Below are 25,156 nucleotides of genomic sequence, written 5' to 3'. Positions count from 1 at the left end.
ACCTGAATATTGTCAATTTGTAATGGTCCTGAGCAGGACATACTTCATTGTGTGCATATGCTGTTCACTGTACATGATGTTTATCTTGTTGATAACAACTGTGTAAAGTTTCAGATCTCTGGGAACAGGCATTTTGGTGCTTTTGACCTTCATGTATCAAAAAGTATATTCGGAACAAGTGCTCCAAATATGTGCCAACTGTGCCAAACTGTTTTATTACAATTTTAGCTCCTCTATGATCATAAAACATACATTTTGATGTTTTGTAAACCACTAATACCTATTATAACTGCTAAAAACAATGTATGTGAAAATGTGTAAATATGAGTTTACCCATGAATTTCCCATATAAAGGTGAAAAAAATTAATAAAAAATATAATATTTTAATTTTATTTTTGTATTGATATAATAATACCTATATCTAACAAAATGCGCGTCCAAAAGGCTAATAAAATCAGAAAACGTGATTCGTAAAATCTAGTCCCCTCCTCTCCTCCTCTTTACAGCCGTTACGCACGAGAATACAGAGGATTCTGTTTGAATAAGTTCTAAGTCCCGCCCCCTATTCGAAAGCTATTTTTATTGGCTAGAATAATATGTCAATCAAAGTCTGCTAAGTCACTGCTGACGTTAGCTATGTGGCTAAAAACACGTTAGCTTCGCGCGTCGGAACCGGTGCATTTTTTCCTCCGGAGGCTGTAGAGAACAAATCCGGTGACAGAAAAATTCGTGGATGGTCTCATTCTGTAGGTAACAGTCTGAGGAAGAGATCGATGCCAAACACTATCTTATAAGTCAAACAGGTCATTTGTTATGGACGGAGAAATAATCCGGATGAGCCTTAATCCTGACCATCGTCAACGAAGAAAACTTTGTTTACTTGACAATATCTCGAAATCGGAAAACTTCAGGGAAAAAAAGTGGATATTGTTGTTCAATGGATCCTTACGGTCAGACTGAGTTCAAGGATGTACATGAACGCCATGAACAGCAAACAGGACATGCGTTTGTAAAAGTTGAGACTTTCTCACAAAATATGTGTCTGACCGTGGCTAATCCAGTTACATGTCTACCCGGAGACATTTTGAGTTATTCACATATTCTGAAAGTGTGAATTCAAAGCTTTCCAATGATGTCTCACTCATGTAGATCTGATCAGATTTGAGTAAGTTGTGGTCATTTGAATGTATACAACTCTCAAACCCATTCACTGAGAAAACGGCTTCCAAAGTTTCTCACCTGAGTGAGCCCAGAGTCACAGGGGGCGGGGCTCATTTGCATCTCATTGAGATAAGCCCTCCCCCCTGTCACACTGACACCACCTCCCCCTACAGCTGTCACTGAAGACTCAAGAGGAGTGTTGTTATTGATGGTAACTGGACTTGAGTCAGAATTAGAAGTTACTATATTAAAATGGAAATACTTGGATTACAAAAGGCCCTGAATAGAATCAAAGAATCAGAATCAGAAAATAGGGTTCATTGCATTTGTCGATAAACATAATTCACAGGTGATTCACCAACAATGGTGCACTGAATGATTCAACACAAACAACAAAAGATAAGATAAGAGCCTTTAATGTTACAACGCAGTAGATACAGGGGGAAAGGACAGATAACTTATAGGAAGTTTAAAAAACACTCTTAATAGAAGAACTCTTATAAACAGATGCCAGGGCCAGGTATACAAACTGCAACGGGTCCATGGCTTTGAATTTATGAGATATGAGATAATAGATATGATATGTACACCACCAGAGTCTAATTACATCAGAGATCACATCCTCATCCTCTTCTTCGTCTGTGCACTCTTCTGTGATGTGACTCTCGGCGCTGGGCATGTGATATCTTTTGCCTCGTCAGCACAGAAAGGCCTGATTTTTTCATGCAGGTAGGTCTGCCTGTCAAAGTTCAGTCCAGGTGGGACCAGGACATGGAGATTGTCAACCGGAGGCAGAACAGCTGAATTGCATAGTAGCTGAAATTCCACTGGTTCTGCTTCACAGTGACTTTTCGCAAGCACCACACCTGGTCTCTTGGCATCAAAGCTGTAAACAAATAACAGGACATTTAAGAAATGGCTAACTATTTCACATAAAACACTCATTAACTATTCTTTTTTTCAACACAATGTGAGAGTTTCAATATAAATACCTGAAGTGCTGATAACTCTTGATCTTTGGAAGCCGTCTGAAGAAGGGACTCAGATGCTTCTGCCAGTCCAAGTTCTTGACAAATACTTTGCCATCCGCCGTTCCAACAAGCTGTGGGATATTGAGGTGAGACTCAGGAGAGCTGTTTTCCACTACCTGATGACAAGAGCGACAAATGTAAAAAAAATGAGAACAGAAGAAACATCTTAAGCAGAGAGCAGCACTGAAGTTTTGCCAGGCTAATGTTTACACATTACAGTAGTCAAATAAGATAAACTAACCTCAGCGATGTCTTCCAAAGTGTCAACCCTGGTCTTCATGTATGCTCGCTTGATAAGTCCAAAGCCACAATCAGGGGAGAATTTGGTGTGGCCAGCAATGAGGAAGTGGATGTCCATTGTGTGGTGAAGCTTGTGTCCAACACGCCAGGCAGCATACCACAACATGAAATTGTTTTTGTTTTGGCCACTGCAGTTGTCACAATGAAGATCCACGTATTTTTCTCCAACACCGAAGTTGTTGAAGAAATGATGCATGTAGCTTATGACTTCATTGCTTCCCTTACTTGACGACATGCCTTCGTCAATCAGGAAATTGACCTGCTTTTGCATCCCTTCACAGGAGACACCAAAAAGGCCACATTTTCGTGGAGTCAGGAAATACATTGGCCCCGGCTGCAGAGGGTTTGACGGAAAGTGTATCTGTAGTAGACAGAGAGAGAGAAAGGAGATTAGATTAATACATATGACATTTGATTAAGACGTATATGTCTCTATAATTGCTATATGCATTTGCACTATTATTAGTACCTGCTGTGCAAAGTTGAAGCTGTAATGCATCCTGATGTCTTTGCTTGCTGGCGGTGAGGGTCCGAAAGACAGCACATTAGATTCTGTTGTCTGTCTGCAGGCAGCAATCAAAGTGTTGTAAAAAGTCCTCTCATTTTGCACAAGGGCAAGATGATGCACTTGCTTCTGGACCACTTCAGATTTTCTTTCATCTGGGACATTTGCACTTCGTATCAGCTGCTCGTTGTTGCTCTGACACTGCCAACAGAGATCTGTGCGTGGCCTGCAGCTTCTGATGTGTGGGAGAAGCTGTTTCCACAGTGATCTGAAGCTTGATTTACAAACTGCAGGCTCACCTAAAAAACAGATGTTGCTTATGGTTAATTATACTCTAATCATTAAAACATGAAAATCACCAAAATAATGTTTTACACTTACCAAGCTCCTTAGCAGACTTCACGTAGAGACGCCAAACTGAGGCCTTAGTCACATGGGTTGGGAGCAACTTCACATGCCAGTCCCTATGGCCAGGATGTCAACCAGGTAGCATTATGGAATGGACCTCTGCATAGTTTTGGATAAACTCTACAACGGTGTGAATCACTTCATGGCTGATGAACCTGCGTGAATGTGGCAGTGGCTGTGCACGCTTCTTCCTCAACCGTGGTGTTGCTCCATTTTCGTCATAGTGTTTGATCAGGTCAGGGTGTCTCTGCCAATTCTGGAAAGGGGGAAAAAGGGATTAGGAAATATAGGAATAACATGCTTCACAGATAACAGTTCACATTGTTCACATTTAAGACGCAAAACGCGGATACGAGGCAACTTTAGCCCTCTGCTAGCGGGGCTAAAGGGGACTAGCTCCCTTGAGATAAACACGGCTCATAAAAGCAAACACTTGTAGAACAGCAAACATAAACAGGCCCTCTCGAGCGTGTCTGTGATGGGAACTAAACCAGCTTATTCTCATTGAGATGTTTCCCTTGTATTTAAGACGCAAAACGCGGATACGAGGCAACTTTAGCCCTCTGCTAGCGGGGCTAAAGGGGGCTAGCTCCCTTGAGTTAACACAGATGCCCGTAGCAAAAGCACAAACACTAGCAGGCACTTTCAACATAACATGGATCGAATGTTACACAAACAGTACTTACGCCATGAGGAACAGAAAAGTATTTCTGCAGACTTCCATTCCTCCTATGAAATAGCTGGTCCAGGCAGATTTTCGCTTTGTCTTCGGCTTTTTGGTCGACGTGGTTAACTCCGAAGTGACGACAGAACGTCTGTTTGCTTCCATATGTCCGATAATCCCCATATCTTGCCACTCTCTTTCTGCTGCTAAAGAATCGCTCCGCAGCTTGTACATGACTTCTGGGGTTAGTTTATTGCTACACGATTCTCTTGAGAACTGAGAATTTTCTTCTCTTCTTGCGTAACATTTGCAGTCAAAGTTACGGATCTTTTCCATCTCTTCTTCCTCGCCTGTAAATGTTACCGTGCCTATAGTGTTCCTTATTTCACACTCCAGCTCTTCGGTGTGTCTGGCCGCTTCTTCCTCGTCTTCGTCCTCGTCTAAGGTCAGCCGTAGACTAGGGATATTTTCCAGCTGGATGAAATCGCACTCTTCATCTGTGACCTCATCTTCAGATTCAGAACTTAGATAGTCATATGGATAAGCGGACTTTTCGCAGAAATAATCCAAAAGCGTGGAGCTGTAACAGCTGCGGTTAAGCTCCAAAGCGATAGCAGAAGGATCCATTTTTCAACTGATTTTACACAGCGTGTGTTGCGTGTCCCTGTGTTGCTGCTTATCAAGTAGCCATGCGGCTGACTGCAATAGCTCAGCTGTTCATATGGAAATGCGGTCACACCACTCTGCACGTCCAGAGAGCGCCCGAAAACACCACATTTTAAATGGCTTTATTTATGCTTTTTAATACTGCAAATACTGATACATCGAATGGCTGGTCCATATCTTCAACTTTCACATATTGCAAAAAAACGAAAATCACAAATTTGGGGAAAAAAAGAGAAAATGCTGTTTATCTCAGTTTCCCCGAGGCCGACATGTACCGGAAATTAGCCCGCTCTGCCACATATTGGCAATTGCGTCTTGGGGCATATTATTCAATGTAAATCAATGACATATTCGTTTTGTTGAGAGAAAAAGCTTTAAAATTATGTATGGCTTGCTGGTATTGACCACGTAAATAAAAGTGATGATGTAAGAGAATATTTGAGATATGGAAAATGCTAGCCGGCGTGCAGGTGGGTGGTAACAGGTTAAAGGAGCATGATTCATGAACCGTAGTGTGTTTCCTATGTGGCAAGCTTCTATGTCAAACCTTTTGTCTGATCCGGCCACTCACTAGGGTCTCTATCCCAGAATTACAGAACATTTTAGACTCCTAATTCCTTCCAGTTAAAGCCTTTCAACTTAATTTGCAACATTTTATATCAATTCTTTATTACAGAGTGTGATTGGAATTCAAGGAGCATGATTCATGAACCGTAGTTTGTTTCCTACGTGGCGAGCTTCTAGGTCAAACCTGTTGTCTGATCCGGCCACATACTGGGGGCTCCATCCCAGAAATACCGAACGTTTTAGACTCCTAATTACTTCCAGCTAAAGCCTTTAGATTTATAAGATGTTTGGTGGCATCGATCTTTTCCTCACACTGTTAGCTACAGAATGAGACCCTGTCCACAGGTTTGTTTTTTACAGCCTCCGGAAAAAAATGCACCGCTTCCGACGCACACGTTCAAGTTGTTTACATCTACATAGCATCGGCTTAAGATGACGTAGAACATTTTGATTACCGTATTATTATAGCCAATGAGCCAAGCTTTCAAACATTGGGTGGGTTTTAGGGCTTCCTCACACAGAATCTTCTCTAAGCTTATGAGGATTTTTTTGGCATACGGCGATCACGTTTTCTGATTTTGTTAGGCTTTTGGACGCGCATTTTTTGTTAGATACATGCATTATTATACCAATAAAAATATATATGTATATATTTTTTTCACCTCTATATGGGAAATTCGTGGATAAACTCATATTTACACATTTTCACATACATTGTTTTTAGCAGGTATAATAGGTATTAGTGGTTTACAAAACATCAAAATGTATGTTTTATTATCATAGAGAAGCTAAAATTGTAGTAAAACAGTTTGGCACAGTTGGCACATATTTGGGTAACTTGTTCCGAATATACTTTTTGATACAAAAAGGTCAACAGCACCAAAATGCTTATTCCGAGAGATCTGAAACAACACAGGTGTTGCCAACAAGATAAACAGCATGTACAGTGAACAGCATATGCACACAATGAAGTATGTTTTGCTTAGGACCTTTACAAATTGACAATATTCAGGCGAGACTAAAAAAAATATGAATTTTGTATGTTTGGGCTTCTCTAGTGTAAGTTCTGAAGCCCTGACAGTGTTTATATGCACATCTGCTGAAACCACAAGGCCTAAGCTTTCTAATGATGCATCACACTCACATGTGGGGTGTAAGATCCTCTTTTAATAAGCAGATCTTACTGTCTCCTCTCCATAGACTAGGTAACACGGTTTTGGACTTCACCGGAATTTTAGACCTAATTTTCTTTTGTTTCTTACTCTTGCATTTAGACTTTACACTGTGCACTTTTCTCTTCTATTACATAACACATGTATAACAGATTTTTTTATTCACCTTCCTGTGTCTTCGGATTGCCTTCATCCTGGGAGAGACGGGCCGTGAAGCCGGATTCCTGTCCCTGAACGGGTGCTGAGTGAAGATCTACTACCCTCACTGCCGTGGCCACGGTCTTCAGGTTACGGCTCCACAGCTCGTCTGTCCACGGGTCTCTTGGCATCCGGCTCTGAAGGAATAAGTAAAATGTCAGAGTTAAGCTCAAAACATTCCATAAAAACAACAACGACACAGGAGGCAGTTATTTTGCTCGCTCGAGGAGTGAATGTTGGAGGTCTCAGTCACAGGACGTCGCTAACATCTCTGAGCTCTCTCTGCATCTCTCCTCAATTTGATTGTTTCAGAGTTTAGCAGTCCAGGTTCAAAAGCTCATGAAACACTCCACATGTGGTTAATGGTCCCAAGATAAGCACACACAGTGTTAATTTCAACAAGTCCTTGTTTAGACATTAACATTGGCTTCTCATCTTGGCAAGGTTTGAACAGTATATATCTTCTGCCTAAATTTGATTTAATGTCTAAAAAGATGGATCCGCTCTGACCATGTTTTTCTGCAATGATCAATACAAAAAACATTTATATGTGGTTATACTTTCATGGTCATATATCGATACAAATGATTAGACCTATGCTTTATTTACATTTTATTCCATCAACTAGTCTATTGGGAACATATTTATAACCTAAATTATACTTGCATATCAGCATTAAATATCATGTGATTAACTGCAGCTGGTATTGGCTGATAGAGATCTGGGCGGCAGTCGACGGCAGGGGCCTCGACGACCAGATCTCCAGGCACAGAGACTAACTCTGGGGACATGGAATGTCACCTCGCTGGGGGGGAAAGAGCCTGAGCCTTGTGCGGGAGGTTGAGCGATACCGACTAGATATAGTCGGCCTCACCTCCACGCACAGTTTGGGCTCTGGAACCCATCTCCTTGAGAGGGGCTGGACGCTCCACTTCTCTGGTGTTGCCCGCGGGGAGAGGCGGCGGGCTGGTGTGGGCTTGCTTACAGCCCCTCAGCTCAGCCGCCACGTGTTGGAGTTCACCCCAGTCGCGGGAGGGTCGCGTCCCTCCGCCTTCGGGTGGGGGACAGGTCTCTCACAGTTGTGGCGGCCTACGGGCCGAACAGCAGTGCAGAGTACCCGGCCTTCTTGGAGTCCTTGGGAGGAGTACTGGACAGTGCACCGACCGGGGACTCCATTGTTCTTCTGGGGGACTTCAACGTCCACGTGGGCAATGACAGTGACACCTGGGGAGGGGTGATCAGGAAGAGCAGCTTCCCTGATCTGAACCCGAGCGGTGTTCAGTTGTTGGACATCTGTGCTAGCCACGGATTGTCCATAACGAACACCATGTTCAAATCAAATCAATTTATTTTTGTAAGGCCCAAAATCACAACAACAGTTGCCTCTGAGGGCCACAGGGAGAAATGAATCAACAATGTCTGTGGTGGCGATGGAGTCAGACAATGTCTGTGGTGGCGAGGGACGATGTCCCAGGGTCCTCTGTCCTTAGACTCTCCTTCTCGGCCAGGAAAAACTACAAAAAAAACCTCTTTGGGAAAAAAGCGTAGAAACCTGGAGGAGTTCCAGTGAAGGAGAGATCCGACTCTCACAGACGGACAGACGGACACGAGGAGACTGGAGCTGGACCCACTCTTCAGGCAGAAGAGGGACCGACTGAGGCGAGCTGGACCCACTCTTCAGGCAGATGAGGGGCCGTCGGAGTCGAGCTGGACCCACTCTTCAGGCAGATGAAGAGTGGGTCCAGCTCGACTCAGACGGTTCAAGCATAAGGGTGTCCACAGTGCACATGGCACCAGGACACTCTAGGCCGGACGTCAATAATCGACTTTGTTGTCGTGTCATCTGACCTCCGACCGCGTGTCTTGGACACTCGGGTGAAGAGAGGGGCAGAGTTGTCAACCGATCACCACCTGGTGGTGAGTTGGATCCGCTGGCGGAGGAGGAAGCCGGACAGACTTGGCAGACCCAAGCGCATTGTGAGGGTCTGTTGGGAACGTCTTGTGGAGCCCTCTGTCAGTAGGGTATTCAACTCACACCTCCGGGAGAGCTTCTCCCATATCCCGGGGGAGGCTGGGGACATTGAGTCCGAGTGGACCATGTTCTCCACCTCCATTGTTGATGCGGCTGCTCGGAGCTGTGGCCGCAAGGTTTCCGGTGCCTGTCGTGGCGGCAACCCCGAATCCGGTGGTGGACACCGGAAGTAAGGGATGCCGTCAGACTGAAGAAGGAGGCCTATCGGGCCACTCTGGTTTGTAGGTCTCCTGAGGTCATCGACGGGTATCGGCAGGCCAAGCGAGCCGCGGCTCGTGCTGTCGCAGTGGCAAAAACCCGGGCCGGGGAGGAGTTCGGGGAGGCCATGGAGGAGGACTATCGGTCGGCCCCAAAGAAATTCTGGCAAACCGTCTGGCGCCTCAGGAGGGGGAAGCAGTGCCTCACCAACACCGTTTATGGTGCGGGTGGAGGCCTGGTGACCTCGACTGGGGATGTCGTCGGACGGTGGAAGGAATACTTTCAGGACCTCCTTAATCCCTCAGTCACGTCTTCCGAAGAGGAAGCAGAGACCGGGCACTTGGGGGTTAGCTCACCCATCACCCGGGCTGAAGTCACTGAGGTTGTTCGCAAACTCCTCGGTGGTTCCGGGGGTGGATGAGATCCGCCCTGAGTACCTAAAGTCTCTGGATGTTGTAGGAATGTCTTGCCTGACACGTCTCTGCAACATCGCGTGGCGGTCGGGGACCGTGCCTCTGGACTGGCAGACCGGGATGGTGGTCCCTCTATTCAAGAAGGGGGACCGGAGGGTGTGTTCCAACTACAGAGGGATCACACTCCTCAGCCTCCCGGGTAAGGTCTATTCCAAGGTAGTGGAGAGGAGAATCCGACCGATAGTCGAACCTCGGATTCAGGAGGAACAGAGTGGTTTTTGTCCCGGTCGTGGAACATTGGACCAGCTCTAGACTCTCAATCGGGGGCTCGAGGGTTCATGGGAGTTTGCCCAACCAGTCCACATGTGCTTTGTGGATCTGGAGAAGGCTTTCAACCGTTTCCTTCGGGGTGTCCCTTGGGGGGTGCTCCGGGAGTATGGGGTCCGGGGCCCTTTGCTCAGGGCTGTCCGGTCCCTGTATGACCGGAGCAGGAGCTGTGTTCATTGCCGGCAGTAAGTCAGACCTGTTCCCAGTGGATGTTGGACTCCGCCAGGGCAGCCCTTTGTCACCGGTTCTGTTCATGGTTTTTATGGACAGAATTTCAAGGAGCAGTCAAGGTTCGGACGGTGTCTGGTTTGGGGACCACAGGATCTCATCTCTGCTGTTTGCAGACGATGTTGTCCTGATGGCTCCATCAAACCCGGACCTGCAACATGCACTGGGACGGTTTGCAGCCGAGTGTGAAGCGGCTGGGATGAGAATCAGCACCTCCAAATCCGAGGCCATGGTTCTCGACCGGAAAAAGGTGGCTTGCCCTCTCCGGGTGGGTGGGGAGTCCTTGCCCCAAGTGGAGGAGTTCAAGTATCTCGGGGTCTTGTTCACGAGTGAGGGAAGGATGGAGCGTGAGATTGACAGTCGGATCGGTGCAGCGGCTGCAGTGATGCATTCGCTGCATCGGACTGTTGTGGTGAAGAAGGAGCTGAGTCGAAAGGCAAAGCTCTCAATTTACCGGTCGGTCTACATTCCTACCCTCACCTATGTGCATGAGCTTTGGGTAATGACCGAAAGGACAAGATCGCGGATACAAGCGGTCGAAATGAGTTTCCTCCGCCGGGTGGCTGGGCGCTCCCTTAGAGATAAGGTGAGGAGCTCGGCCACACGGGTAGCAAAGAATTAACAAAACCAACATGTTTTTCCCGGTCGAGAAGGAGGGTCTGAGGAAAGGGGATCCGGGGGCATTGTCAGGTCCCTATGGACATTGTTCACATGGACACTTGTTCTCTCCCACATCAAGAACATCCGCAGCCTCCACATCATGTGCCACATCCCGGTCTTCTGCTGGATCCTCTCCACAGTTATACAGAAGCTTCTGGAACAAAGAGAGGAACCAGAGCTTCCCGGACTCTCACACAGATGTATGTCCACTTCTTGGTGGTGCAGGCCAAAGTAAAGAACATCAAGTATCACCAGGGATTAGACCTTCAGACCTTCACTGGACTCCAGAGACCATGGAGATGGTGCAGTCTCTGGGAAAAGTAGCCTTTGAGCAACTGGAAAAAGGAAACCTGGTATTCTACGAGAGTGACCTGAGCGAGTGTGGCTGGACGCTGCAGCAGCCTCAGTGTACTCCGGAGTGTATCGTATCGTAACAAACAAGTTTATTATTTAGTGATATTTTGACACAGACCCTCCAATTCCTTTCTCACAGACACAGGGGGCGCTCTTCCTCACACAGACACAGGGGACACTCTTTCTCACACAGACACAGGGGGCGCTTGGGGACAATGTAGAATAAAACGTCACATGATCGCAGTGAGTACAGGGATGTGGGCGGGACTAGGAGGCAGGTGAAAACAGGACTTTGAGGAAACTCTTTTGTAACTAGTTTAAAAGCTCATTAAATGGATTTAAAAAACGTTTCTTCTTGTATTTGCCACAAATGTGATTATCCAATAGAGAGCATTCACGTGACGTCACACGGCCGCCCCCCACGCTCTCCCAGGCTCCTCCAGGCTCTTGGCCGTCATCAGTGCGTTTCCCCCTATACAAGCCCATTCTATACCGGAGTTTTTCTGCTTCGATTTACGACAAAACACGGTTCAAAGAGGCCCAAAACTTCATTAAACGTCCCATAACATGCAAAATCGACTTTTCAGAGCTGTTAACCTTCTTACACTGCTATTTGTGCTTCATATATGTACCCAGAGTGTTTTTTTGATTGATTCCCACAGTGTTTAGCTTTAGTACAGACTATCTCCTTTCCTCAAATCTCCAAACTGACGGGGGGTGTTCACAAGACCGTGTCATAATCACAGGCACGCGTCATCATCCCCCCTCACCCTCCCCCCTCTCCACCCGCCTGCCGCCTCCCGCCCCCTTCCCCCCGGCTCCGCGCTGCTGCAGGCTCGTCTCCCAATACAAGCCCCGGAGTTTTTCTGCTTCGGTTTACGACGAAACACGGCTTAAAGAGGCCCAAAACTTCATTAATGATATCGCACTCCTTACTTTTATCACAATGATGAAGGTTGATGTGGCAGTTGATGCAGAAACCGGGACAATAAACGAAGAGAAGTTCTATCCGATACCGAAAAACCAGGAAATAAGAGCGCGATGGACATAAGACTTTTTATATATATATATATATATATATATATATATATATATATATATATATATATATATACATATATATATATATATATATATATATACACATATATATGTATATATAAAGATCTATAGATATATCTGTTCTGCGCACGCTGTAGAGTAAACACCAGATTTATTTAGTCTCAAAGTAGTGTTGATCTGAAGTTCTATCGTTTCTCACTCACTGGCGCGGAGCTGTGCATCGCGGAGCAGACAGCTGTGGGGGGCACACTACATCACGGGTGGGCGGGGCACACACGCGCTCTGAGACTACGTCACGGGTGGGCGGGGCACACAGGCGCTCTGAGACTACGTCACAGGTTGGGCTGGGGAACCAGACCGCTCTTCACAAGGGTGGGGGCGAATATCAAACCAAGCCGTTTGCATTTCCGGGTTGGTGAGGGGGTCCAAGGTCTGGGTGATATTTCTAAACTATTATGTTAAGGGTGTTGCACAACCCTTATTATTACCAATTATACACTTAGGATAGACTACGAAACGTGAAAAAAGCATGTTATCGCACCTTTAATGATATCGCACTCTTTACTATTATCACAATGGTGAAGGTTTATGTGGCAGTTGATGCAGCAACCGGGAAGATAAACGGAGAGAAGTTCTAGCCGATATCGGGAAACCCGGAAATAAGAGCGCGATGGACATAGACTTCTATATATATATATATATATATATATATATATATATATATCTATAGATATAGATATAGATCTAAAGATCTGCGCACGCTGTAGAATTAACAGTATTATCAGTTTTATTTAGGCTCAAAGCAGACTCTTTGTTAATCTGAAGTTCTATCGTTTGTCACTCGCGCTGCGGCAGCGGCGCACAGCGGAGCTGACAGCTGTTCAGCCCGGTGGAGGTGCGCTGAACCCGGCGCATGCAGACTCACGCACCGCTGTCTGCGCTGGCGCTCCGGATATATAAGTCTATCTGTTCTGCGCACGCTGTAGAATTAACATCGGTTCAGTACACACTTTGTTGATCTGAAGTTTTATAGGTTGTCACTCACTCGCTCGCGGCGCAGGGACCTGACAGCTGTTCAGCCCGGTGTAGGTGACCGAACCCCGGGCATGCAGACTCACGCACCGCCTGCCTGCGCTGGAGCTCTGGAGCATAAACGCTGTAAAATAACTTCAGTTTTATTCAGCCGTAGAGTGTCTGATCAAAATTGGGACTTGTGAACCATAGGACCAGTGGGCTTGGAGATATCTGGAAGAGTCGTAATTTAGGCATAAAATATGGATCTGAGTTGATTGATCTTAGCTTTTCTAAATATTGACCTCTGTGTAGCTCATCCAAGGAGTTTGTGGACTCTGAAAGCTCTGGGGGCTCCATAATGTACGTTTGAGATCACTTTCCGCGCTCTATCAGTGCAAAGGAACTTAGCAAGCGACGGACAAGGGGGCGGCAACGTATGCGTATCACGTGGTTTTGTGACGTCGGTGAATGCTCTCTATAGGAGTTTATGATAAACACCAGTTTTTTTTTGGGAAAAATACAACACTTTTTCATTTTATTTGTTACACACAAAAGTTCAACAGCTCAGAGACAAATGTGAAGCTGGAAAAGTACAATTTGTGATGGAAAAATCCAAATTGTGTGTGATTTTGTTCCCAGAGAGTTCAAAGTGACAGCGTTTAGGTCCGATGTGAGACGCGACATTCCATCATTTCCTCCACAAACGTCTTATTCTGCATTAAAACTGCTCACTCGTACAGTTCTGCACAAACATGTTTTGAGGAGTGACACCTGACATTGTCCATCGTCCATATTCAGCCTGAATTTATCTCCACAGTCTGGGCCACTTCCTGGACGATGAGTAGCTCCGCCTCTTCCCTGTTTTCCTCTTGGTTTGTGTTCGACTCCACAGAGCTTTTGCACAGTTGTCTTCCGATTTGTCGTCCGTGCTGATGTCCCGCCCCTGTCTCGTCCAATCGGTGCAGAGCCTGGTGGCGGACCAGGCTTTGGTGCAGGGAGTAGGCGGAGCCACAGTGACAGGTGAAAGGCTTTTCTGTGGAGTGAGCGCAGCGTAAGTGACGCCGCAGCTTTGAGCCTGACACGTAACCTGCAAAACACAAACGGGATTAGACCTGGAACAGACCGGGTTTAGAGCTGGAGGTATTTCCTGTGACGTCACTTCCGGGTGAGTGTATTGCGTTTTCAGAGTTGTTTGTTTGCTACTTTCTATCGTTAATCCATGAATTATACACACTATTTTAGCATCATACACACAATAGTGAAAGTTTGATTGCTCCACAAACAATCCGGAGCCTCTTTCAGTTCACTTTTCAGTATTTCGTGGATTAAAAAACCCCCTCACTCTCTAGCTCCAGCCTAAACTAGCCTAGCCTAGCCGCTAGCGTCATGGCTGGATCTCCCTCTGCCTTTACCTGCTCAAGTTGTCATATGTCGAGTCAGAACCCTGGCTCTTTCTCTGACGATAGGTGCGTGAAGTGCAGTGTAGTGGTAGTTTTGGAGGCCATGGTTACGGAGTTAGAAGCGCGGATCCGCTGTTTAGAGGGGCTATAGCCAGGTTGTAGCATCAGGTTTACCGGACCGCGCTACAGAGCGTAGCATTAGCATTAACAGTGCTAGTAAGACAGAGCCTAGTTCCTCAGCATCTCCCCTGCAGCCGGGACTAGACCAGGAACAGAATAGGGACCAATTTGTGACCGTAGTGCACCATGAGCTTCCCATCTACAATAGGTTTTCTCCCCTCAGCGATCACACGCCCGCTGAATGGACTTGTGACACTCTAGTAATTGGAAGTTATATAGTTAGAGACGTGAAGCTTCCAGCTACTGCTAGCGTTAGGTGTTACCCAGGGGTCAGAATGGGTGACATCGAAGGAAACCTTAGGATCTTAAAGCAGAGTAGACAGAGGTTCCCTCAAAACAATGTGGTCTTTGTTGATAACTGGAGTGCGTTTTGGGGAAAGCCCAGGCTCATACGCAGGGATGGCATCCATCCCACTTCGGAGGGTACATCCCTATTAGTTCGGAATTTGACCGATAGCCGTCAGACCAAATAACTTAAGAAAAATAACACTCACAAATGACACAAATAAATAAGCACATAAAATGTGGACTGCTAAACATTAGATCAATTTCCTCCAAATTGCTTTGAGTTAATGAATTAATTAGTGACTATAACATAGATCTTCAGCTCTAACTGAAACGTGGCTTCAACAAGACAATTATCTCAGACTAAATGAGTCCACCCCACCCACCCATGTTAACTCCACCCACCCATGTTAACTCCACCCACCCATGTTAACCCCACCCACCCATGTTAACCCCACCCATCCATGTTAACCCCACCCACCCATGTTAACCCCACCCACCCATGTTAACCCCACCCACCCATGTTAACTTTCAGACCTGCAGGAGCACAGGCCGAGGTGGTGGTGTGGCAGTGATCTCACACTCAAGCGACTCATGAGCCCTAAAACTAACAATGCATTTCACTCATTTAAAGCCTTATGCTGTCGATCACATGTCCAAATATGAAAAACCAAAAAGGAGTTTTGTTCATAGTTATCTACCGACCTCCTGGACCCTACTCAGAGTTTTTAACAGAGTTTTCTGACTTTATATCAAACTTAGTGTTAGCCTGGGATAAAATAGTTATAGTTGGAGACTTTAATATCCACGTGAACATGAGTGATGACTCTCTCAGTAATGCCTTCAGCGCCTTGTTAGACAGCATTGGTTTCACTCAGAATGTAAATAAAGCGACTCACACTCACAAGAACACTCTGGATCTTGTCCTAACGTATGGAACAGAGATTAGTGACCTCATTGTCCTCCCTCAAAACCCTATATTGTCAGATCATTTCCTAATTACCTTTCAGTTTATTCTTAAAGATCATCCAGTCCCACAAAATAAAGTTATAATGAAAAGGACAATATCTGAAAAATCTATCTCAAAATTCAAAGAAATAATAGAGCCAATATTCAGTGACATGTCATGTGATCGTGTCATGTGATCCTGTCATGTGATCATGTCATGTGATCGTGTCATGTGATCCTGTCATGTGATCATGTCATGTGATCATGTCATGTGATCATGTCATGTGATCCTGCTGAGAACAGCTTTAGTCCAGGGGAAGTGATCAATTTGTCGATCTGACCATGAATTCTCTGAAGTCTGCTCTTGATGTTGCAGCTCCGTTAAAACAGAAGATTAGGCCAAAGGTCGCCTCCCCATGGTAGAACCAAGAACTGCGTTCACATAAACAAAGAGATAGAAAGCTAGAGGGATTATTTCGTCGCTCCCACACAGAAGAATCTCTAAAAGCGTGGAAGGCCCAAACCAGATACTATTCAAATATAATAGATGTCAACAAAAGTAACTCTAGCCATGGTAACAAACTGTCACAGCAGTAGAGCCCTCAATCCCAGCTTCTCTCAGCTCTGATGATTTCCTCCTATTTTTTAACAATAAAATAAAAACAATCGATGAAATTACCCCCACTATTAGCCCTGAACTAGCCCAAGCTGTAAATCTAACGTCCCATATAAATCCACCTGTAAACTTAGAAAGGTTCACAGCTGTTGATCAAGCAGCGATAACTTCAGCCCTTATGTCCTCTAAAAGCTCAACTTGTGTCCTAGACCCCATTCCAAGCAGACTCCTCAAAGACATTCTCCCCCTAATTATAGACTCTATTCTTAATATAATAAATACTTCACTCCAAAGTGGCTATGTTCCACAGTCCTTCAAACATGCAGTCATTAAACCTCTTCTGAAAAAGCCTAACCTCGATCCTGACCTATTGGTAAACTACTTTTATTATTACTATTTCAAATCTCCTCTTCGTCTCTAAAATCCTTGAAAAAGTTGTAGTAAAACAGCTTTGTCGCCACCTGCAGGACAATAACTTATTTGAAGTTTTCCAGTCAGGGTTCAGAGCCCACCACAGCACTGAAACTGCACTAGTTAAAGTCACAAATGATTTGTTATTAGCCGCTGACGATGGACTGGTCTCAATCCTGGTTCTGTTGGACCTCAGCGCAGCGTTTGACACCATCGACCACAACATTCTACTGCAGAGGTTAGAATGTGATGTAGGTGTTGGAGGAACAGCCCTTAGCTGGTTTAAATCCTATCTATCTGATAGGTTCCAATTTGTTAATGTAAACCAGAGCTCCTCACCAAGCTCTAAAGTAATTTACGGTGTGCCACAGGGTTCGGTACTCGGTCCAATTCTGTTTACTCTTTATATGCTGCCATTAGGCAACATTATCAGAAAGCATGGCATTAACTTCCACTGCTATGCAGACGACACTCAGCTGTATTTATCAATGAAACCTGATCAGAGCGATCAAGTAGACAGACTTAGTACTTGTGTGAAGGAGATAAAAACCTGGATGACACTAAACTACCTGCTTCTTAACCCTGAGAAAAACCGAGGTCATTGTGCTTGGCCCTAAGCATCTACGAGATGCTCTATCTGAGCAGATAGTCTCACTGGACAATGTCAGTGTAGCCTCCAGTTCTACTGTAAGAAACCTTGGAGTCTTATTTGACCAGGAGCTCTCATTTAAAGCTCATATAAATCAAGCTTGTAAAACAGCCTATTTCCATTTGCGCAACAAGAGCCAAAATCAGAAGAATCCTGCCTAAAAGTGATGCCGAAAAACTTATCCATGCATTTGTAACGACTAGATTAGACTACTGTAACTCCTGCTTGCAGCGTGTCCTAAAAGCTCCATAAAAAGCTTTCAACTGGTTCAAAATGCAGCAGCAAGATTACTAACAGGAACTAAAAGAAGAGAGCACATTACGCCGGTGCTGGAGTCTCTTCACTGGCTCCCCGTCGAGTTTAGAATCAAATTTAAAATTCTACTCCTGACCTACGCCATAAATGACATGGCCCCATCCTACCTCAAAGATGCTATAGAACCATATCATCCAAACAGAGCTCTCAAAATGCTGGCCTTCTGGTGGTGCCAAGAGTCTCTAAAAGCACAGTAGGAGGTAGAGCGTTTAGCTACCAAGCGCCTGTGTTATGGAATCCGCTCCCGGTCCATGTTAAATATGCTGACACAGTCTCTTCATTTAAGTCCAGGCTTAAAACGTCCCTCTTTGAAATCGCTTATGGTCAGGCAAGTTAGGAACAGAAATATAAACCTACAGTTTCAGTTATGCTGCCCTAGGAGTAACTGTGCTGGGGGAGTATGGCAGCTTGAGCTCTATCCTCTTCTTCTGACTACTTATTACCATAGGTGTCAAACTCTGGCCAAATCCGGCCGGCCAGACGTTTTAATCCGGCCTGCCGAACATTTCAAATTTATATTCAAAAAAATATATATATCTTTTTAAAAAAAATCGATTCATAGAACAGTAGTTACATCCGTAACCGTTTTTATCCCTCAATGCCACCGGTGGCCGCCCCTCCCCCACGGGGCTCTGCTGCACTGCTGTGTGAGCTGCCGAGGGAGAAGTGCACTTTAAGCACTTTTGAGCAGAAGTTTAGTGGTGAGTCAGTTCAGGCGTACAGATAACTACACAGACGTGGTAATGTTAGTTATACATTTAAACGTTTTTTTAGATCTTGAAAAGTTTATTTTGTTATAGTCATAAGTCAAATGTTTATCTCTGTAGAACTGTAGATCAACTCAGAAGTTTTAATGCACATAAACTGAAGCACAGTATTGATCCAGTAATTGCTTCAAAACAGCGTAGGCTTTATAAAGATATTTATTTCTTATATTTTTAATAGTTTTGTTTTACTTTATGTTCGGCCCCGCGGCCCAGCTTCAGCGTCAAAATTCGGCCCACGGCCAAATGAGTTTGACACCCCTGACTTATTCTATGAAACAATATTTAATATTTAATTCCACTTGCAAACTGTTTATTGCCTTTTCTTTTTCTTTTTCTCACTCCGAGGACCCGTGGACCCAGACGCTCCTCTCCTGGTGAAGCGGTCTGTACCCCGTATGGACGGTCCATCATCTACCTGAAAGAGCCGGTTCTCCTCCTGATGAACTGGTTCTCCGCCTGAGTGGCTCCAGCTCCACTGTCTCCCTCACGTCCGTCTGTTCGTCTGTAGGAGTCAGATCTCTCCTTCACTCTGGAACCCCTCCAGGTTTCTACTTTTTCCCAAGGAGGTTTTTTGTAGTTTTTCCTGGCCGAGAAGCAGGGTCTAAGGACAGAGGACTCTGGAACATCGTCTCCCGCCACCACAGACATTGCTTAATTTGTCTTTTACTGTGGCCCTCAGAGGCAACCGTTGTTGTGATTTTGGGCGTTACAAAAATAAATTGAATTGAACCTGGAGCAGACCGGGTTTAGACCTAGAGGTTTATTAGAAACAAGTCTGTGTCCAGGAGTGTTCCTAGAAAAAATGCAGTTGTTTCATCTGGTTGAGTCATTCTCAATCTGCTAATTGAGTCTTTCATAGAGGAAATGCACCTAACGTCACTGGTCACGTGATTCAGAGTAGCGCCGCCCTTGTGGACTGCAAAACCACACAGACAGATACACGCACACGGATACACGCACTGTGATGTTGGAACTTTCTTCAAATTATGGACTTTCTGAATATGCTGCGAGGTTGTCAAACCCTCATAAAGAGCGTTATTTTTCAAAGATGCGTGAGATAGGCCCAGACCCGTACTCCCTGCCGAAAGGGATGTTATAGCCAGTGTTTTCAGCGAGTCGCGGCTCTTCGGCAGTAATCCAGTAACCCAGTGACGCTACCCAGCTATCCGGATACCCGGATATATACAATTACCTGATCCGGAGCCCGGAGCTAGCTGTTAGCTCTGGGGCTAACAGCTTGCTGCTGAATAGCTGAATCAAAAGTAAAAGGGTGGGCAAATTAAAAAATATTTTCTACCGCTTGTTCCCTTTCGGGGTCGCGGGTGACTGGAGCCTATCCCAGTGACTTCGGGCCTTAGGCGGGGTACACCCTGGACAGTGGCCAACTTGTCGCAGGGCCAACACAGAGACATAGACATTACAGACAGTTCACTCTCACATTCATTCACTAGGGCCAATTTAGAGTTGCCAATTTTGCCTAACACATGCATGTCTTTGGACGGTGGGAGGAGCCGGAGAGATCATGTGATGTTGGTCTGGTGTGTTCAGCAGTGTGTTCAAAAAATAATAATTGGTCAATGATGATGGTGTTTTATGAGAGATAGTTAGCCATTTTTAAAATGTCCTGTTATTTGCCTAAAGCTAATACCAAGAGACCAGGTGTGGTGGTGAAGCAGAACCTGTGGAATTTCAGCTACCTTATATTTCATTATGTACATATCATGCCGTTTAGTGCTCAGTGTTTAATGTTTTGTTTTTTGTGTTGTACTGAATTCTGTTTATCGACAAATGGCAATAAACCCTATTATATTATGATTCTTTGATGCTCTCCAGGGCCTTTTGTAATCCAAGTATTTTCCATTTTAATATAGTAACTTCTAATTCTGATTCAAGTCCAGTTCAAGTCCTGATAAAAATAAGACTTAAACATAATAACACTACATCAAGAACAACACAGCTGTAGGGGGAAGGTGCTGTCAGTGTGACAGGGGGAGGGATTTCAATGAGATGCAAATGAGCCCCCCTGTGACTCTGGGCTCACTCAGGTGAAAACCTTTGAGATGAGTGAATCTTGCAGTGCAATTGGATGCACCAATTGTCAGGAAACAACAGAAGGAGTTTCTTTCTACAGAATCCCGAAAAAACATGGAGAGACGGTCGAAATGGCTAGCAGCCATAAAACGCGAGCACGTGTGTACGTGCTCGTCTTTCTTGCAGTCCACAATGGAGGAAATACTCCGAGCCACGTGACGGCGTGACGTCACTGCATTTCCTCTATATTCTACTCTTATGTACTCACGTTTGGGGACCAGGGGCAGCAGTACTCATGTTTGGGGCACAGGGGGCAGCAGTACTCATGTTTGGGGCAGCAGTACTCACGTTTGGGGCACAGGGGGCAGCAGTGAGCCTGGGTCCCGGTGTGCAGAGCCTCGTGGGCCCTCAGAGTGTGAGCGTCTCTCAGGATTTTGCCGCAGCAGCTGCAGAGGAATGCAGTACCGATGTGCACCTGCTGATGGCGCTGCAGCTCCTTCCACTGACCGAAGCTCCGCCCACAGTGTGTGCACATGAAGGGCCGCTCCCCGCTGTGAGCGCGCACGTGAGCCACCAGGTTTCCTTAAAACCAGACCAGAGTTAGGCAGGACTCAGGCCGGACTTAGGCCGGACTCAGGCTGGACAAATCTGGGATTTCCAGTCCCAGTCCAGTACCTCTCTGGCTGAAACTCTTTCCACAGTGCTGGCAGACGTGGGGTTTCTCTCCTGTGTGGACCTTCATGTGGTTCTTCAGAGACCCAGAGTTCGCCAGGAACTTAAGGCAGACTGAGCACTGGACCTGGACCTGGAACAGAGACCTGGTTTAGTTCTGGTTTAGTCCTGGTTTAGTTCTGGTTCAGACCTGGGTTTAATCCTGGGACAACAACACATGTTTCCCATGTGTTGTTGTCCCTAGTTTTGTCTTGACCTGTTTTAGTTTCCCTGTCCTAGTCCTGGTTTGGTTTTTGGTCTTTGATCCTAGTTAGTCCGAGGGTCGACATTGACCTTGTTGGTCTAGTTCTGGGTTGTTCTCCCCATGAGGCGACTGCTGATTTAGTAACAAAAAAAATATATGGAATTGAATTGAGGGGTGCACGGTGGCAAAGGCGGTTAGCGCTCTTGCCTCCCAAGAACCAGACCAACATCACATGATCTCTCCGGCTCCTCCCACCGTCCAAAGACATGCATGTGTTAGGTAAAAATTGGTGACTCTAAATTGGCCCGAGTGAATGAATGTGAGAGTGAATGGCTGTCTGTAATGTCTATGTCTCTGTGTTAACCCTGCGATGAGTTGCGACCCCGCCTAAAGCCCGAAGTCACTGGGATAGGCTCCAGTCATCCGCGACCCCGAAAGGGAACAAGCGGTAGAAAATGGATGGATGGAATTGAATGTTAGGATTGTTTAAGTTGTAATTGTTCATTAATTTAATTAATTAATAATTAATTATTGTCGAGTCCTACTTTAGTCCTGGTTTAGTCCTGGTTTAGTCCTGGTTCATTCCTGGTTCAGTCCTGGTTTAGTCCTGGTTTAGTCCTGGTTCAGTCCTGGTTTAGTCCTGGTTTAGTCCTGGTTTAGTCCTGGTTTAGTCCTGGTTTAGTCCTGGTTTAGTCCTGGTTCATTCCTGGTTCAGTCCTGGTTTAGTCCTGGTTTAGTCCTGGTTCATTCCTGGTTCAGTCCTGGTTCAGACCTTGGTCTCGGGGTCTCGGGGGCGTCTCTCACAGTGGTTCAGGCGGTGAACTCGTAGCGAGGGCCGGCGTGTAAAGCCTCGTCCACAGTCTGGACACTGGTACGGTCTGAGTCCAGAGTGCAGGACCAGGTGCTCCTTCAGGTCCCGTTTTAGACCGTAGGCCTTTGGACAGAGCGGACACGGGAAAGGGCGTGCCCCCTGGTGGAGTAACTGAGGAACAGCAAACACAGTCCTGCTTTAGTCCTGGTTTAGTCCTGGTCTAGTCCTGGTCTAGTCCTGGTCTAGTCCTGGTCTGGTCCTGGTCTAGTCCTGGTCTAGTCCTGGTCTAGTCCTGGTCTCGTTGTGGTTGAGTACCTGGTCTAGTCTTGGTTGAGTATCTGGTCTAGTCCTGGTCTCGTCCTGGTCCCGTTCTAGTTGAGTACCTGGTCTGGTCCTAGTCTGGTCCTGCTCTGGTCCAGGTCTAGTCCTGGTTGAGTACCAGGTCCGGTCCTGGTTGAGTACCTGGTCCGGTCCTTGTCGAGTACCTGGTCCGGTCCTGGTCGAGTACCTGGTCTAGTCCTGGTCTCGTCCTGGTCCCGTTCTAGTTGAGTACCTGGTCTGGTCCTAGTCTGGTCCTGCTCTGGTCCAGGTCTAGTCCTGGTTGAGTACCAGGTCCGGTCCTGGTCGAGTACCTAGTGCGGTCCTTGTCGAGTACCTGGTCCGGTCCTTGTCGAGTACCTGGTCCGGTCCTTGTCGAGTACCTGGTCCGGTCCTTGTCGAGTACCTGGTCCGGTCCTTGTCGAGTACCTGGTCCGGTCCTGGTCGAGTACCTGGTCCGGTCCTGGTCGAGTACCAGGTCCGGTCCTGGTTGAGGACCTGGTCCGGTCCTGGTCGAGTACCTAGTGCGGTCCTTGTCGAGTACCTGGTCCGGTCCTGGTCGAGTACCTGGTCCGGTCCTGGTCGAGTACCTGGTCCGGTCCTTGTCGAGTACCTGGTCCGGTCCTTGTCGAGTACCTGGTCCGGTCCTGGTCGAGTACCTGGTCCGGTCCTGGTCGAGTACCTGGTCCGGTCCTGGTCGAGTACCAGGTCCGGTCCTGGTCGAGTACCTGGTCTAGTCCTGGTCTCGTCCTGGTCCCGTTCTAGTTGAGTACCTGGTCTGGTCCTAGTCTGGTCCTGCTCTGGTCCAGGTCTAGTCCTGGTTGAGTACCAGGTCCGGTCCTGGTTGAGGACCTGGTCCGGTCCTGGTCGAGTACCTAGTGCGGTCCTTGTCGAGTACCTGGTCCGGTCCTTGTCGAGTACCTAGTGCGGTCCTTGTCGAGTACCTGGTCCGGTCCTTGTCGAGTACCTGGTCCGGTCCTTGTCGAGTACCTGGTCCGGTCCTTGTCGAGTACCTGGTCCGGTCCTGGTCGAGTACCTGGTCCGGTCCTGGTCGAGTACCAGGTCCGGTCCTGGTCGAGTACCAGGTCCGGTCCTGGTTGAGGACCTGGTCCGGTCCTGGTCGAGGACCTGGTCCGGTCCTGGTCGAGTACCTAGTGCGGTCCTTGTCGAGTACCTGGTCCGGTCCTTGTCGAGTACCTGGTCCGGTCCTGGTCGAGTACCTGGTCCGGTCCTGGTCGAGTACCTGGTCCGGTCCTTGTCGAGTACCTGGTCCGGTCCTTGTCGAGTACCTGGTCCGGTCCTGGTCGAGTACCTGGTCCGGTCCTGGTCGAGTACCTGGTCCGGTCCTGGTCGAGTACCAGGTCCGGTCCTGGTCGAGTACCTGGTGAGCCCTGTAGCTCTCTTTGGAGCAGTATCTTCTCTCACACTTGTCGCAGCTGAATGGTTTCTCGTTGCCGTGGGTGACCTCGTGCTTCTTCAAGTGGCTCTTCTGGAAAAACCTCTTGCCACACGTTGGACAGGCGTGTCGCCGCTCCCGCCCGCTCGTCGTCCCCGCGGTAACGGCCTCGCCCGTCGTCCCCGCGGTAACGGCTTCGCCCGTCGTCCCCGCGGTAACGGCCTGATTCAGAAGAGAGATATCGCTGAGAGTTTTTAATAGAACGATATATAGTGACCAAAAATTACCCTGACCTGCTACAAACCCCCAAAGTGCCCCAAACGACTGGTCATGTGATTTGTTATGTTACATTTTTTGGGGACAGGACCCCCAGACCGCCCCAGGCAGGTCTATCTCCTTTTGGACGTTCGTAGTCGTGATAAAAACACAGCGCAAACACACAGAGACACAAACAGACTTTTGTCCTGAGGGCTGTTCCTCCCCTAAAACTGCTCTGCCTGAAGAGTCCTTTGCCCGATGAAGTATTTGTAAATGTATTTGTATATTTACGATGTACCTGTGCTCCTGCCGGGCTCTCCGTCTGCTCCTGTGGTTTCCTCTCAGTCGGAGCTGGTTTGTGGGCAGGAGGCGTCACTCTGGTGGACAAACAATGGACCCGACGGGGCTTCAGTGCCAAACGTGAGCTGCAGCGGACAGTAGGTGGCGCCGTCTCCTGATTTTCTCCTCTGCGTCTCTGAGCTTCGTCCTTTTTGAGTCTCTGTGAGTCTTTCACCGGGTCGTTTTCTGAGGCTGTCGTTTTCCACACGGTTTTGTTTCGTGGCGTTTGGTTCTTTCCTCTTTTCTTCTTTGTCGCGCTGGCTTCGCTGTCCTCCATTTTGGACCCATTGCTCTCAGTTTCCTTTGATATTAAGCACTTGTCCGCTTTGTTTACTGTTGTTTTGGTAAATGAGTTTCCATCGGCGACCGGGTCTAAATAAAGTCATTTGAACCAAAAACATGAATCACTTTAGAAAATAAAACCTACAATTGACAAAGACTTAAACAAAGAGTTTAAGAACTTTTAAAACATGAAAATAAGTTACACAATGTCAAAAGAAGGTCAAAGTTTTAGTTCTGGATTTGTAATCCTGATTAGGTCCTGGTTTAGTCCTG

The 25,156-nt window shown here is 46.7% G+C and overlaps 2 protein-coding genes across 2 annotated transcripts in view; one reads left to right on the top strand and one right to left on the bottom strand.

Annotated features, from left to right (window-relative positions):
- chst1 (carbohydrate (keratan sulfate Gal-6) sulfotransferase 1) overlaps positions 1-25,156 on the top strand; it is an 87,824-nt gene that overhangs the window by 30,851 nt on the left and 31,817 nt on the right. The window lies entirely within an intron of this gene.
- Positions 13,729-24,878, bottom strand: LOC140381489 (uncharacterized). Its single transcript, XM_072465567.1, has 6 exons — positions 24,561-24,878; positions 23,990-24,226; positions 22,252-22,461; positions 21,239-21,368; positions 20,912-21,145; positions 13,729-14,048 (listed from the first exon to the last, which is right to left on the bottom strand). Exons 1-6 carry the CDS (start codon positions 24,876-24,878, stop codon positions 13,756-13,758), a joined length of 1,422 nt encoding a protein of 473 aa, XP_072321668.1. The 3' UTR covers positions 13,729-13,755.

Source organism: Eucyclogobius newberryi, unplaced genomic scaffold (genome assembly GCF_026437365.1).
Source record: "Eucyclogobius newberryi isolate DKJ021-1_F unplaced genomic scaffold, fEucNew1.0.hap1 SCAF_5, whole genome shotgun sequence".
NCBI lineage: Eukaryota > Metazoa > Chordata > Actinopteri > Gobiiformes > Gobiidae > Eucyclogobius > Eucyclogobius newberryi.
The sequence above is the reverse complement of the archived record's forward strand: the minus strand, read 5'-3'. Positions and strand labels throughout refer to the sequence as shown.